The sequence below is a fragment of the Ictidomys tridecemlineatus genome, chromosome 11, assembly GCF_052094955.1.
Source record: "Ictidomys tridecemlineatus isolate mIctTri1 chromosome 11, mIctTri1.hap1, whole genome shotgun sequence".
NCBI classification, from domain to species: Eukaryota; Metazoa; Chordata; class Mammalia; order Rodentia; family Sciuridae; genus Ictidomys; species Ictidomys tridecemlineatus.
This window is the reverse complement of record NC_135487.1, coordinates 104334713-104349709: the sequence shown is the minus strand read 5'-3', so window position 1 is coordinate 104349709 and position 14997 is coordinate 104334713. Positions and strand designations below refer to the sequence as shown.

Sequence of the window (14997 nt, the reverse complement as noted above, 5' to 3'; positions counted from 1 at the left end):
GTAACTGCAGGTGAGTGGGACATGGATGGAGGACTTGAGACTCTGGGGATGTTCCCTGGAAGGGTTCAACTTCCTGCAGTCCTTGTCCTTTCTCTCTTTGCTCCTGGGCCACCAAGAGATGAGTAGCTTTCCCTCACTGTGCATTTGAATATGAGGCTCTGCCTAATCTCAGGCCCATGGCAGTGAAACTGGTGGGAACGGAATGAACCTCTGAAACCATGAGCCCCCCAAATCTCTTCCTCCTCCAGGTTGTTCTCATCAGGCATTTTGGTCACAGCAGTGGAAAACTGACGAGCACAGGAACAAAACACTCCAGACTTAACTATCATAGAGGAATGGGGACAATATAGTTTCCAAATATAATAATGGAAAAACCAGTCCAGACACAAACTAATAAACAAATAAACCCCCTACGAAGGTGCCACCATCCCATGATGGACATCCATATTCACTAACTGAATTCCAGGAGTTGTCACAAGATCTTACCATATAAGCTATCCAGGCCACATGTGCTGGAGCACATACATTAATTAAAAAGAAGTGGAGCTCATTCAAATACAAAGAGAGGATCTAATCTGGATTTGAAAGAATTGCTAAATGGAGGTAGGCAGGGAGGAGAAGGAGACCATCCAGACAAGAGGTGGAGGGGCAACTTGAGCAGAGGCATACAAGATCTCAGGACCATGAATAGACCACTGCAGTGAGATGGAAATTCACTGTAGGAGAATGACAATGGGTGGTTTAGGAAAGGGCAAATTGGCATTAATTTTAAGCAGAGAATTCTAACAATGGTCAATTCCAAATATTTCTACAAAAAAAGAAACTGATTTCAGTATTCATACCCATCTCTATCCATCAGCAACATGAAACGGAATTCTTTTAGCATGTCCTGGATATAACTTGAAAGTAGGGAACAACAGGAGGTTCTTGGTGGCCTGAGAGGAAACTTTTCAGGAACCAAACAGTCTTAGATACAATTATCATATCTTCATAACTTGAACTCATTTCAAAGTAAAATGTTCAGAAAATAGCACCTACAAAGGGAAAGTACCTTTGGCACTGATTGTACAAATTCCATAGGCAAAATTCCATGGAGAAGAAAGGTTGAAAAATCAACTAATAACTTCTAAGGGTTCTATTATTTACTTTCCAATAAGGACATGATTTGATATCAGTCACAAAATGTACTCAAAAGAAAACCTAACCACAGAATCAAAATAGATGCGTATCAGCTGTGAGAACTGCCAAGAAAGCTATTAGGCCAGTGATTTTTATAGTGATGGACTCCACCTCCCTAAAGGGAGATGTGCCATGGTTCCTCTTTCTGGGGCTGGGAAGGTGGTGCAGCTGGTGGGAGGTCCAGGGGGCAGTGTGCTAGGGGAGGAGACTTGTTGACACAAGGATTAGTGGATTAGCTTTGGCACACATCCTGGTTTAAAACTCTCCATTTACTGTTCAGAGACTCAGATGGTATAAAAGCAAACCCAGGCTCTCCTGGACCAGTACTAACGGCATGGCAAGACTTACTCTCCTCACAGGTAAGATGCAATGAGAAATGGAGCCTTGGCCTCACCTGATTTCTCTTTCTCTCAGGATCTGACAACCATGAGGCAGTCTTTATGTGAGGCATCTATGTTTTTCCATTTTTGATCATTTCAAATTTTCATGGTCCTGAAAAAAAGGCTCACTTTCTTCCAGTGCTTGTCTATCTTTTTTCATCTTTGGCTGGGTTCCGTTTTCTCCTCTCCTCTTCACTCAGCACCTAATTGGAATTGCATTATGTTTATTGACATGCTCATGTCTGACAAGGTGCTTTTTCAGGGGAGAAAATCAGTAGAAAATGAGACAATATTGCTATGTAAGTTGTCTTTGTTCTATTATTCTTTATTTCTCTTTTGTACTCTATAATCCTACTGAGTCCATGAGGTACATTTAAAATGTGGCTCTTAGAATGCAATCATTACAAGAAGTGGTTGATAGTTGTTCAGAGCCAAGTCATATGCAGAATTTTTGTGGTGGTTGTGGTACCAGGTATTGGACCCAGGTGTGCTTAACCACTGAGTCACAACCCTAATCCGTTTTTTAAAATTTATTTTTAATTTAGAGAAAGGGTCTACCCTATTTTCTAAGTTGCTTAGGGCCTCACTAAGTTGCTGAGGCTGGCTTTGAACTCATGATCCTCCTGCTTCAGCCTCTCCAGTTGCGTGGAATGAGAGGTATAGGCCATCACAACTGGCCTGGCAGAATTTATTAGTTTCTCTAAAGCTGTGATTTACAATCTTTACAAAGACTTAAGACCTTTTCCAAATCAAACCTAAAGTTCTTCTCTTGCTGGATGGTTAAAAAAAAAAAAAAACAGAAAAAAAAAAACCCTTAAGACCCAATAGACACTGAATTCCCTGTTTTAAAGGATGCCTGATACCTGCACTGTACAGGGCTATAGTCACCTCAGCTCAAGAAGATGGGGAATTTGTGGATGTGCAGTTATTGAGTAATTGAGTATGGGGTTGCTGTCAGACAGCGCATCTTTCATAGACAGTAGCCACATCTTGGCAATTGTGAATAATACCACAATGAATATGGTAGTGCCAATCTCTCTTCAATAATACTCTTTTCTGAAACAGAAGGAAACATGGCCATTTTTTATTAAGTTATGAAAGAGTAGGTCTTGTGGTGTGTTTATTGAAAGGACTGTCCTCTGGCATGGGCATCCAGTTACACTAAGTGTAAAAATCTATGGTAAATAGGATTGCACCCAAGGCCTCAGAATTAGATTCTCCAGGATACAGATAATAGATTCAGAATAAGTGGGTTTTTCTCTCTCTCTCTCTTTAGGACTGGCCCTTCTGCTCAATGTTCAGCTGGGTAAGTCAGTGACTCTGTTTTACTCTTCACAAAATCTTTCCCTACTAAACATCTCGAATCCCCAAGAATATTCATCAATGAGGTGCATATTGATAATGCAATTGTCTGTTTAAATGTGATTTCAAAAATATATCCCAGCATTACTTTTTTTGAAAAAAAATATGTTGAGATAAATCATACCACAGAAAGAGATGGGTTGCTTTAGGGAGAGCATACTGTTCGGGGTTAGCTGTCCCTCATGTCCTCCTCAGCACAACCACCTGAGAGTTATAAACTGGCATTCACGGGGCTAGGTAGGACTATTGTGCATCTTTTCTTTCTTTTTCTTTTTATTCTGATTTGTTATACATGGCAACAGAATGCATTATAATTCATATTTCACATATAGAGCACAATTTTTCATCTCTGGTTGTACACAAAATAGAATCACACCATTCGAGTCTTCATACATGTTCTTCTCAGCAAAAGAAACAGTCAGAGAGATGAATAGAAAGCCAACATTTTGGGAGCAAATTTTTACCACATGCAAATCACATAGAGCACTAATCTCTAGGACATATAAACAACTCAAAAATATTAACAACAAAAAAACCCCAAATAGCCCAATCCATAAATGGGCCCAGGAACTGAGCAGATATTTCTCAGAAGATGATATTCAATCAATCAACAAATATATGAAAAACTGTTCAACATCTCTAGCAATTAGAGAAATGAAAATCAAAACTACTCTAAGATTTCATCTCACTCCAGTCAGAATGGCAGCTATTAGGATACAGACAACAATAACGGTTGGTAAGGATGTGGGGGAAAAGGCACACTCATACATTGCTGGTGGGACTGCACATTGGTGGAAAGCAGTATGGAGATTCCTTGGAAAACTGGGAATGGAACCACCATTTGAACCAGCTATGCCACTGGGCATCTTTTCTTAGATTTCTAAGCTAACCCAAGATCTCACAATGACTCTGTCATAGTAATAATAGCCAACTACAGATCAGTTACTCGTTCCTCAGTTGGCATCTTTGGACTCATCTGTAGGTGCTGTTCATACCCGTCACCACCAGACAGAGATCAGGCAGCTGAGGCACAGGAGGGAAAAAGACAAGGGCCAATACTCACTGCACAGTTCAGCAGCACCTAAGCCAGGACATTGCCTTTCCTCTCTACAACCCACAGGTTCCAGCTACCAGCTGACATGCTACTTCACCAACTGGGCCCAGTACCGTCCAGGCCTGGGGAAATTTATGCCTGATAACATCGACCCCTGCCTGTGTACTCACCTCATCTATGCCTTTGCTGGGATGAAGGACAACCAGATCACCACCATTGAATGGAATGATGTCACTCTCTACCAAGCTTTCAATGGCCTGAAAAATCAGTAAGAGGTTTTGTGCTATTTGTCTCTCCATGCCTGGCTCATATCACTTAATTTGGGCTACTTTGGTGGGCCAATAGTTAACAAACATCAGTGTTTCTTAAATGTAATTCAGTCAATCAGCTTGAGGTGGACCAAGACAATACATATTGTTTTCCTTTTCAATTGACAACATTGTGTGCATTTATTGTGCAAAACACAAAGCTTTGAAATATGTGTACACTGCAGAAAGGCTCAGTTGAGTTGATTAACATAGGCATTGTCTCACATACTTAATTTTTTTTGTTGTTAAGAACATTTAAAATCCACTCTCTTGGTGATTTTCAAAACACTGTACATTGTTATGAACCATAATCCCACACTGTACAATGGTGTTTTCTTGAACTGGCTTCTCCTGCCTCACTGAAATTTTCTATCCTTTGACCAACATCTCCAGGAATTCCCCACCTCCATCTGGCCCCTGGTAACCACCATTCTACTTTCTACTTTCATGAGTAGAAGGTTTTTTCTATTCCACTTGTAAGTGAACTTTTGTGTTTTTTTCTCTCCATGCCTGGCTCATATCACTTAATTTAACACTTCTATTTTTGCCCAGGTTGTTGTAAATGAGAGACTCATTCTTTTTATGGCTGAATAGCATTTCACTGTGTATATATTACAAATTTTTGTTTATCCACTCTTACACTGAAGGACACTTGGGTTGATTCCACATCTTGACTATTGCGAATAATGCCACAATTAATAGGTAGTTCCAATATCTCTTCAAGATATTGATTTCATGTCCTTTGGGTAGAAACCTGGTAATGAGATTGCTGGAACATATGGTAGTTCTCTTTGTAACTTTTTTAGGAGCCTTCATACTGTTTTCCATAATGACTATTACTTTACATTCCCACATAATGGTGTACAAAAGTTTCTCTTTATTCCACATCTTTGACAAATCACTGATTATCTTTCATATTTTTGATAATGGCTATTATAAGAAGAGTGAGGTGGTGGCTCCTTGTGGTTTTCATTGATATTTCTCAGATGATTGGTGATGTCAAGTGTCTTTCCACATATCCATTAGCCTTTTTTTTTTTCTTTTGAGAAAGGTCTATTCAGGTTGTTTAATAAAGTTATTTGTTTTCTCCCTACTGAATTGCTCTGAGCTCCATATATAATTGAAATATTAGCTCTTATCAATGTTTGGTTTACAAATATTTTCTCCCATTCCATAGGTTGTCTCTCCACTCTGTTATTCCTCACTCTGATTGGTTCCTTTGTTGTGCAAAGGCTTTAGGTTAATGCCACCCATTTGTTAATATTTGCATTTGCTGCCTGTGCTTTGGAAGTTACATTGAAAAAAATCATCATCCAGACCATTGTCATGAAGCTTTCCCCTATGTTTTATTCTAGTATTTTTGTAGTTTCAAGTCTTAAATCTTTAAACCACTTTGTGCACATGTTTTATATGGTGTGAAATAAGGATCCAATTTCATTCTTCTGCTTGTGGATAGGATTCTGCACTACCAGCAAACCCTTCCTAGATGATGCTGATGCTTCTGGTTCCAGAGATACACATTAAATAGCAAGTACATAGACAAAAATGGTACCTACCTTGCCTGCTCTAGTACACATTCAGAAAATATGGGTTCAATTTCTTAAGTGCCCCACTGTTGTGTGTGTGTGTGTGTGTGTGTGTGTGTGTGTGTACGCACATGCATGTATGTATGTCCCAGGAAGCTAAAAACCATCTTGGCTACTTGCATCAGGAAGCAATGGGTAGAGAATTACTAAACTTTAGATACTTTTGAGCCCAAGAATGAGAAGGGCTTCCTACTACCTTGTAGTTAAGAGTTTCACTCAGTTTAATCATATCTGAGATAAGGAAGACTTCAAGAGATTGCTACCATCAGCAATAACACTACAGTGAGTGCAAATATTAGAATTTAATGGTTATTAATTACAGTAGAAAGTAAACTCCTTTAGATTGTTGTTTCTGCAGTATTGCCCATGGATTACATCCATCAGTATTCCATGTTAACACTTCCTATAAATGCCTACCTCATTACAACTGAAGCACAATCTCTGGGAAAAGGACTATAAACCTGGAATGTTAATGTCCTCCTCTACTCTTGCACTGGATTCTCATGTAAACTTATGTTTGAGAACCACTATTCCAGAAAATGTCATTCCAAGCCTATGAATTTGTATTAATTATCATAGAGGCTGAGGATGTAATTATGCTCAAGCAACATTTATCATTTTATCGAATGGAATAGATAACACATATAAATGTATCACATATAGCTGATACATGTTTTTTTGTTATTAATTTATTTTTATGTGGTGCTGCAGATCAAACCTCACACATGCAAGGCAAGTGTTCTACCATTGAGCCACAATCCGACACCCTTGCTGATACATTCTTTGAGAAATAAATGTTCCACATGCCTATGATCTCATCAAGACAATGAAGCAGGGAGGATCACTGGTTCAAAGCCAGCCTGAGAGACTTAGCAAGATAGATCCTATCAAAATAAAATGAAAAAGGGGTTGGGACAGAGCTCAGTGGCAGGCGGAAGGAAGACTGAGATAGCATGTGGAAGGCCCTGGGTTCAATTCTCAGTATCACACACACACACACACACACACACACACACACGCACACACACGCACACACACACTTCATAGTTTAGATTTCCTTTAGGAACCCTGAGCACATTTATGATGATAACAACATGAAGAAATTTTCTGAAGAAAGTATTCAGTACTAGAGGAAAAGTGTTCTATATAGTAATCAGAGAATAGGAGCAAGACCTATACTAAAGACAACAATGTAATTTTAAAAGAGGCACTTCTATATTTTGAAATTTCTTTTTATTTTTTGTCTTTTCCTTTAAAGGAACAGCCAGCTGAAAACTCTCCTGGCCATTGGAGGCTGGAACTTTGGAACTGCCCTGTAAGTCCTCTCTGAAGAGCCTGTTGTCCATTTGTTATTGGAACAAGTTAGCCCAATGTGATCTCTGTCCCTTTAAGCTTCACAATCTAAGGCAGAGACTGAAGGATGCACATTGAACAAATATGCTAACTTGATAGCTTACTTTCCCAGAATGTCAATATTTATTAAGTAGAACGTACTTGATTTCATACATTTAAATTTGGTTGGATATTCTGGGATCCTATCCATAGGTTTAATTATCTGCTTCCATAATGATCTTCCAATAGTACAGACCTGAGGAAAATCCTGTGCAACTTCTATTTGTCTCTTGGGTAAAGAAAAGAGAAAGTCATGCACATAAGCAAGAAGACTCCTTTTAGGACACATGAATTTGGGGAACTATTTAGATATAGAACACAGTGAGCTTAACACCCAGGTATTCAAAGCATCAAGGATAGTTTGAGAGAAAGATTAGAGCAAGAGAATAACAGAATAAAGGGAACACCAAGACACCATAGCTTGGAAGAGTAGTGGTGACAGAGGATGCCCAGGAGAAAACGAGGAGCATGCATGCTTCTGGGATAGGGGTCCTGGTGAAGGACTGAGGCAGAAATTGAGGAATCCACTTTTTATGTTCCAATGTGTTGAGACCATGAGGCCATGTTCTGCTTTTCTGGTGTCTCCCTCAGTTTCTCCACCATGGTTTCCACTCCTGAGAACCGCCAGACTTTCATTACATCGGTCATCACGTTCCTGCGGCAGTACGGGTTTGATGGGCTGGACTTGGACTGGGAGTACCCTGGGTCTCGTGGGAGCCCCCCTCAAGATAAGCATCTCTTCACTGTCCTGGTGCAGGTGGGGAAGGGAGAAATAGTCTCTTTAGCCCTAGATAATTGAAATCTCTTGTTTCCAAGGAGAATTGGATAGCTGCATAAAGAAGATAACCTTAATTTAGAATTATAGGATTTTAGCATTGCAAAGATTCCTAAATGCCATGCATTCTTAAGTCAACAGCTTTTGAAAACAATAACTGCATGGGCAATAGGTGCCAGACATTCCCCTATATCATGTGTTAAGATCGTAATTCTTTTCATCATCACCTTACTCTACAATACAGATACTATGATAATATTTATTTTACAGATGAGCAACTAAGACATAGAGAGGTTATAAGAAACTTGTCCAAGATCACACAACTCGTGTCATAAACACCTACATCCTGGGGCTAGAGAGTCCACCACTTTTAAGAGTCATAGTAGATTAAGCTGCCTTTTATTACTGAGCACAAACATGCTCTTGGCTTTAGGCACACAGAATCTGAGGTGGAAGACTTAAACCTAACCAACAATCACAGTAATTTTGAAAATGCCATGATAAACTTCCACAGAGTGTAAAAGTAACAGAGAGAAGCTGCCTAAGTCTGCTCTGGACCCCAAATCAGAAAGCTCATCCTAGGTAAAGTGATGCTTCCTTTAAAACAAAACAAAACCCGTTTTAGCCAACTAAGTGAGCACAGGGCAGGCAGAAATGAAGACATGGAGACCCATGTGGGCCAGTGGTGAGTGCTGGACTGTGAGGCTGCTCAGATCCCAGACTCAGATCATGTGGGGACTTCATATTAACATAAAGAATTAGAGTTTACCCTCAAGGCAATGGGGTAGCTTTGAAGGATTTTAAATAGTAAAGAAATATAATACAAATGAGCTTGGGAAAGGCTGCTCTGGCTTTAACCCTGGAGGATGAAGGGGAAGGAAGTGAAGAGGAACGGACAGGGTTAGGCCCTTGTTGAAGTGAACCAAGCAGGAGATGAGGAATGCCCAACAATGTCTGGACACCCAGGGAAGAAGGCTGTATTCAAGGTGTGTAAAGATGATGAAATCAACCAGAATTAGGGACCAACCACAAGTAGATGCATAATAGAATTCCCAGTTTTCTGCTTTGAGGACCGGTTTGATTGTGGTGCTATTATGTAAGATGGTAACTACAGGGAGAAGCTTAGATTTGCAGTAAGAACAAGGACTGATTAACAAGAGTGGGAGGTATCTGGAATGCCCAGCTGGTGTTGGAAGAACACCTATCTGGAGTGCAGGGCAAAGATGTGATAGAGTGTGCCAAAGCCATCAGCAAGGGTAGATGATCACCAAAGAAAATGAATGGAATGATGATAGTCGGGGACTAAGCATGCTTTGGAGATTTAATCTCTCCAAAACAGACATTTTTACTCCATATATCAGATTGTCAGCCATATTGTGAAGAGTTTCAGTGTTACATAGCTCACTACCTAAAGTTCGTTTACTTATTCATTACACAGGTCTGATGATCAGAGCTAGAATCTTTCTTCTTAGCTGGAACATGCCTCCAGTCATATAGTATAATGTCCCGTTATCAGGTCTTCAGTTCAGTGGTCTGCCCACTGAAACAACAAAGAACAAAACATCACGATTTGCCATACATGGGTTCTATACTTCAAGACAGCAATAAAATCCTGCTTACGATTTCTCTTCTTCCAGTTAAATGACCTGCTTCCTTCAACCCATAACCACATGACAATTTTCAGGGAAACTCCTCTGGAATACACTCTGGCACACCCACAAAATGCAATTATTAGAGCTGAGCGCAGTACTGCAAATTAGATTAGAGTCACACAAAATAGAGGTGAAAAGTCTCTAGCACTGAATGGGGGTCTCTCATGTGGCAGTTACCACCTTCCTGATTGGCCAATTCAGCATTTCATTTGATGGGGTGTCCAGGCTTATAAGGTAGTTCACCCATAGAACAAATGGAAGTAAATTTCTATACTGCTAAAAACAGGAGGTTACTATAGCAACTGTAATTTCCCAGTGTAATGATACACTTGGAGCTCCATCTAGTCACCTAAAACCCAGGCTGTGGTCATGAACTGGCTAATAACTTTCTCTGGGATTTAGAGAAATTGTCTAATGCTATGGATATTAGATGTCTATAAAGTTGATTAATACCATCTAACCTATCAACCTTGATCAGGGATGTTGATAGAATAAATTAAGACAAAATATGTGAAACAGTTAGAAAAAGAAAAATGTAGTAAATATACTTGATTGACAGTTAAGGAGTGGAAATCAGCTCATATGTGACCTAATATATCCTATAATTCTGTAGGAAATTCGTGAAGCTTTTGAGGAAGAGGCCAAGAAGACCAATAAGCCCAGGCTGTTGATCACTGCTGCAGTTGCAGGTGGCATCTCCACCATTGAATCTGGCTACGAGATCCCCCAACTGTCCCAGTGAGTGATGTACCTCATCTCAAACTCCTCTAGGTGTCCTTGAGGCAGAGTACACTTGTTCTTGGTCTGTGTTATTGTCGAAGGACTTTGTTTAGGAGGCTTTGGAGAGGTGTCTTCTGTCTGCACAGGTATGGGAAATGACCACTGGAGAGTGTTTTAAGTCATTTACCCCACCTCAGGTATCTGGACTACATCCATGTCATGACCTATGACCTCCATGGCTCCTGGGAAGGCTACACTGGAGAGAACAGCCCCCTCTACAAATACCCAACTGAAACTGGAAGCAATGCCTACCTCAATGTGGTAAGTCCCTGCACAGATGCAACTGCAGATTCAGAGGTGAATGGAAATCACATGGAGATTCAGGCACAAAATCAGAGTGAATTCCATAAATGTGTCATTTAGACAAAGTCCTCATGATATTGATCATATCTCAACTACATTTCATCAAAATATTTTGGGAAGAAGAACACTAACCCTTCAGTCATTAATATCATGCAATTTTATAGAACAGAGAACTAACATAACTAAGCCTTGGGTCCTCAGCTAGTTGGATCCTGTAACTAACCCAAGTGCCATTTCAGGATTATGTCATGAAATACTGGAGGGACAATGGGGCCTCAGCTGAAAAGCTCATCGTTGGATTCCCAACTTATGGACGCAACTTCCTTCTGAGAAACCCTTCCGACAATGGAATTGGTGCCCCTACTTCTGGTGCTGGCCCTGCTGGGCCCTACACCAGGGAGGCTGGGTTCTGGGCCTACTATGAGGTGGGTAGTTTCGTCTACACAGTTCTCTGTGAATTCTGTGCATGGTGCTGAACAGTAGTAGGCCTTAGAGCTAAAATATAATGTAATCATGAATGTTCTTTCTGTCTAGTACCTACTTGCTCTGAGCAGTGTTACTCCAAATTCTTAAAGGATTTTAATAGCATACTTAATAACTTAACCCACTTAGTAATAAATATCTCTTCAAGCAATCGACTTAATGTCATTTACACTAGCACACAAAGAACAAAATAAATGCATCTCTCATTTTACTGTTGATTGCTCCAATCAAGCTTCCAGAATGGGGACAACATATGAATATCTGAAACACTACTTGAGCTTCCTTACCATAAATAAGTAATTGAGGAAAACCCCATTAGAGACAAGAAAAGAAAGAAAAATCAAAGGTATAAGTGTATAATTTTCCCCCAAGGGAATAAATATTTTAAATATTTGAATCTGTTTAATTATTTAAGATCTGTACCTTTCTGAAAAATGGAGCCACTCAAGAATGGGATGCCCCTCAAGAGGTGCCCTATGCCTATCAGGGCAATGACTGGATTGGCTATGACAACATCAAGAGCTTCAATATCAAGGTAAGGTCAGCCCTCAGCTATGTGGTGATCCAGCATGGAACCCTAGGGAATCCAAGGACTCCTGTTGTCCTCTGTCCTTACACAGGCTCAGTGGCTTAAGCAGAACAAATTTGGAGGTGCCATGGTCTGGGCCATTGACCTAGATGACTTCACTGGCACTTTCTGCGACCAGGGCAAGTTCCCCCTGATCTCCACCCTGAAGGAAGACCTGGGCCTGCAGAGTGACAGTAAGTGACAGCAGGGGGTACCTGGGTGTATGAATTTTCCTAACTCAGAAGTCAGCCTTGCCATCTGCCCACTGAGGACACAGAGAGACTTCTCATTGCCTTACACTGTTCTTGCCCAAGTAAGAGACAGGTGCGAGCAACCTTTCCCAAGACCTGAACTTCCACATCAAGAATTTTATTCTCATGTGGAAAACAAGGCCAACCTGGGTTGTTCTTTACACTGCTAAGTCTTAAGGTTGTGCGAGAGCCCACGGAAATTATACTGATCTTCAGAGTAAAAACCTGCCTCTACAATCCTTTCTTCAAAGTCTTTCAACCCACCTGGAGAGATCCAACAAGAACTCCTCTCTACTTCTCTCCTGTCTCTAATCTGTCATTGAGGGGACACACCAGCTCTCTAAATTGTTACCAGGCTTTCTCTTAGAGCTTACTTGTTCACCACTTGTACCCTCATCCTAAAAAGGTGTTTTATACAGACAAAGTGCACTTAGTGTCCTTTCTTAATGACTTTGATGTCATAAGGGATGATAGACTTGCTTTTAGGGGAATTCAGGCTGACTTGACATGACAGCTATTCTGAATTCAGTATGGGGCTCCCTTCTGATCCTCAAGTGGGGGACTCCAAAGCTAACTGCAGCCCATCTCCCGAAACTTGCCCCTGGTTTTCCCCTCTGGACCAGGCCCACTGGGCTGACCTGTGTGCTGTGTGTTTCAGGTTGCACAGCCCCTGCTCCCAGTGAGCCAGTCACTACTCCTTCTGGTGGAAGTACAAGTGGGAGCGGGAACGGGAGCTCTGGTGGCAGCTCTGGGGGCAGTGGATTCTGTGCAGACAAACCCGATGGCCTGTACCCCGTGGCTGATAACAGAAATGCCTTCTGGCATTGCGTGAATGGAATCACCTACCAGAATAACTGCCAGCAAGGGCTTGTCTTCGACCCCAGCTGTTTATGCTGCAATTGGCCATGAACCTGTCTCTGTCTCAGTCTCCTTTGCTTGTCACAAAGGACATTTTGATTCTCCCTAAAGTTGTATAATAAAGCCAGCAGTCAAAATTAGTCTTTCTTGGTTTAAAATGATTTGGGTTGAAACCTTTTCTAGATGTGACAATACCAGCTGTGCATGGGCTGGAGTGGCCATGGAGAGTGTTTGCCCAAGGGGTGGAACTTACAGCATGGCTGGTTGTCTTCTGTCTACCTGTGCCCACCTGCAGGGGCTGCAAGAAGGAAATTTGAGTGCTGGGTACAGGGTGGGATGAGGGTTTGAAGAATCTAGGTCTGCTGGGCACAGTGGCACATGCCTGTAATCCCAGAGGCTCAGGAGGCTGAAGCAGAAGGATGACGAGTTCAAAGCCAGCCTCAATTTTTAAAAAATGAGGTGCTAAGCAACTCAGTGAGACCCTGTCCCTAAATAAAATACAATATAAGGCTGAGATTGTGGCTCAGTGGTTGAGTGCCCCTGAGTTCAATCCCCAGTGCCCCCCGCACACTCCCACCACCCCACCCCCCAAAAAAAGCAGCAGCAGCAGCTATGTCTGTAGCCTGGTGAACATTCCCAGGAAGGAGCCAAAGTGACTCCTCTGCAGAGGAATCTGGCATAGACAGGGCATAGGCAGAGCTGCTTGGCTCCCCAGGACCAGGAGGTCAGAGCATTCTCTCCACTTCTATGGAAGACCCAGAGCTGGTCTGAGCAAGAAGACACCAGCAAAGCCACAGAGAAAAGCCAGGATGCAAGATGGAGCAAATGCCTCCTGATGGCTTTCCCACTCCTGATTCTAGCTCCTTCCTGAGACCCAGATGTCTTTTCTGTCTTTGGATTCTGTAGAACCTCCCTAAGTATATAATAAATTCCTATTTGCTGCTTAAGCTGGCTCTAGTTTACTAAGCACTCTCATTTGCAAACGAAAAAACCCTAACTAATGTAATGAGAATATATGACACAGTGCTGCATGCCTATAATCCCAGTAACTGGATTGGGGAGACTGATGCAGGAGGATTGGGAGTTCGAGGCCAGCCTCAGCAACTTAGTGAAACCCTGTCTCAGAATAAAAAATAAAAAGATTAGAGCTACAGCTCAGTGATAGAGTGCCCTGGGCTCAATATCCAGTACAAAAAAGGAAAGAAAGAAAAAGGTTCTGACTATTTTTTTTCCTGCTGTGCTTACCATGTGGTGTAGCCCTATTTATTTTATTTTATTTTTGACACTAGACCTCACTAATATTGCCCAGATTTCCCTCAAACTCCTGGGCTCATGTGATCCTTCTCTCTCAGCTTCCAGAGTGGTTGGGACCTTAACTGTGCACCACTGCACCCAGTTCAAGACCTTTTCTAAGTGTTTTAGGGGTGTTTTCTTATTTACTTCTCTCAGCAGCCTTATGAGGTAGATAACAAAAATTCTAGGAAAATGAGGCACAGAGGAATTAAGTAAGCTGCCCAACATCACAGAGCTTAGTTGGAAAGCCAGATCCCAAACCAGACAAGTGGCTCCTGAGCTCAGTCCTCTCTGCTGAGTGTTGGGCCCCCTTTGATGACAGACCATAGTGTTCTCCTGGGACATGGCAGCACTGGATGAGGCACGGCAGCCCCCAGGAATGTCCACTTCTTCATGAACTCATAGCCCTTTTTATTATGTGCCATGTGTCCTTCTAGGCACATAAGAATCTATCACTGAGCAATATAGCACTGAGCTAAGCCCAAATCTTTTTATTTTTTATTCTGAGACAGGGTTTCACTAAGTTGCTGAGGCTGGCCTCGAACTCCCAATCCTCCTGCATCAGTCTCCCCAATCCAGTTACTGGGATTATAGGCATGCAGCACTGTGTCATATATTCTCATTACATTAGTTAGGGTTTTTTCGTTTGCAAATGAGAGTGCTTAGTAAACTAGAGCCAGCTTAAGCAGCAAATAGGAATTTATTATATACTTAGGGAGGTTCTACAGAATCCAAAGACAGAAAAGACATCTGGGTCTCAGGAAGGAGCTAGA

General features: G+C 41.5%; 1 protein-coding gene across 1 annotated transcript; it reads left to right on the top strand.

The window, feature by feature from the left end:
* Positions 1-1394: 1394 nt before the first annotated feature.
* On the top strand, positions 1395-13071 carry LOC144368242 (acidic mammalian chitinase-like). Its single transcript, XM_078026995.1, has 11 exons — positions 1395-1538; positions 2836-2865; positions 4042-4243; positions 7128-7184; positions 7853-8018; positions 10302-10426; positions 10606-10729; positions 11011-11196; positions 11670-11789; positions 11875-12016; positions 12732-13071. The coding sequence occupies exons 1-11, from the start codon at positions 1514-1516 to the stop codon at positions 12980-12982; spliced, it is 1428 nt and encodes a 475-aa protein (XP_077883121.1). The 5' UTR covers positions 1395-1513; the 3' UTR covers positions 12983-13071.
* The last annotated feature ends 1926 nt before the right edge of the window (positions 13072-14997 follow it).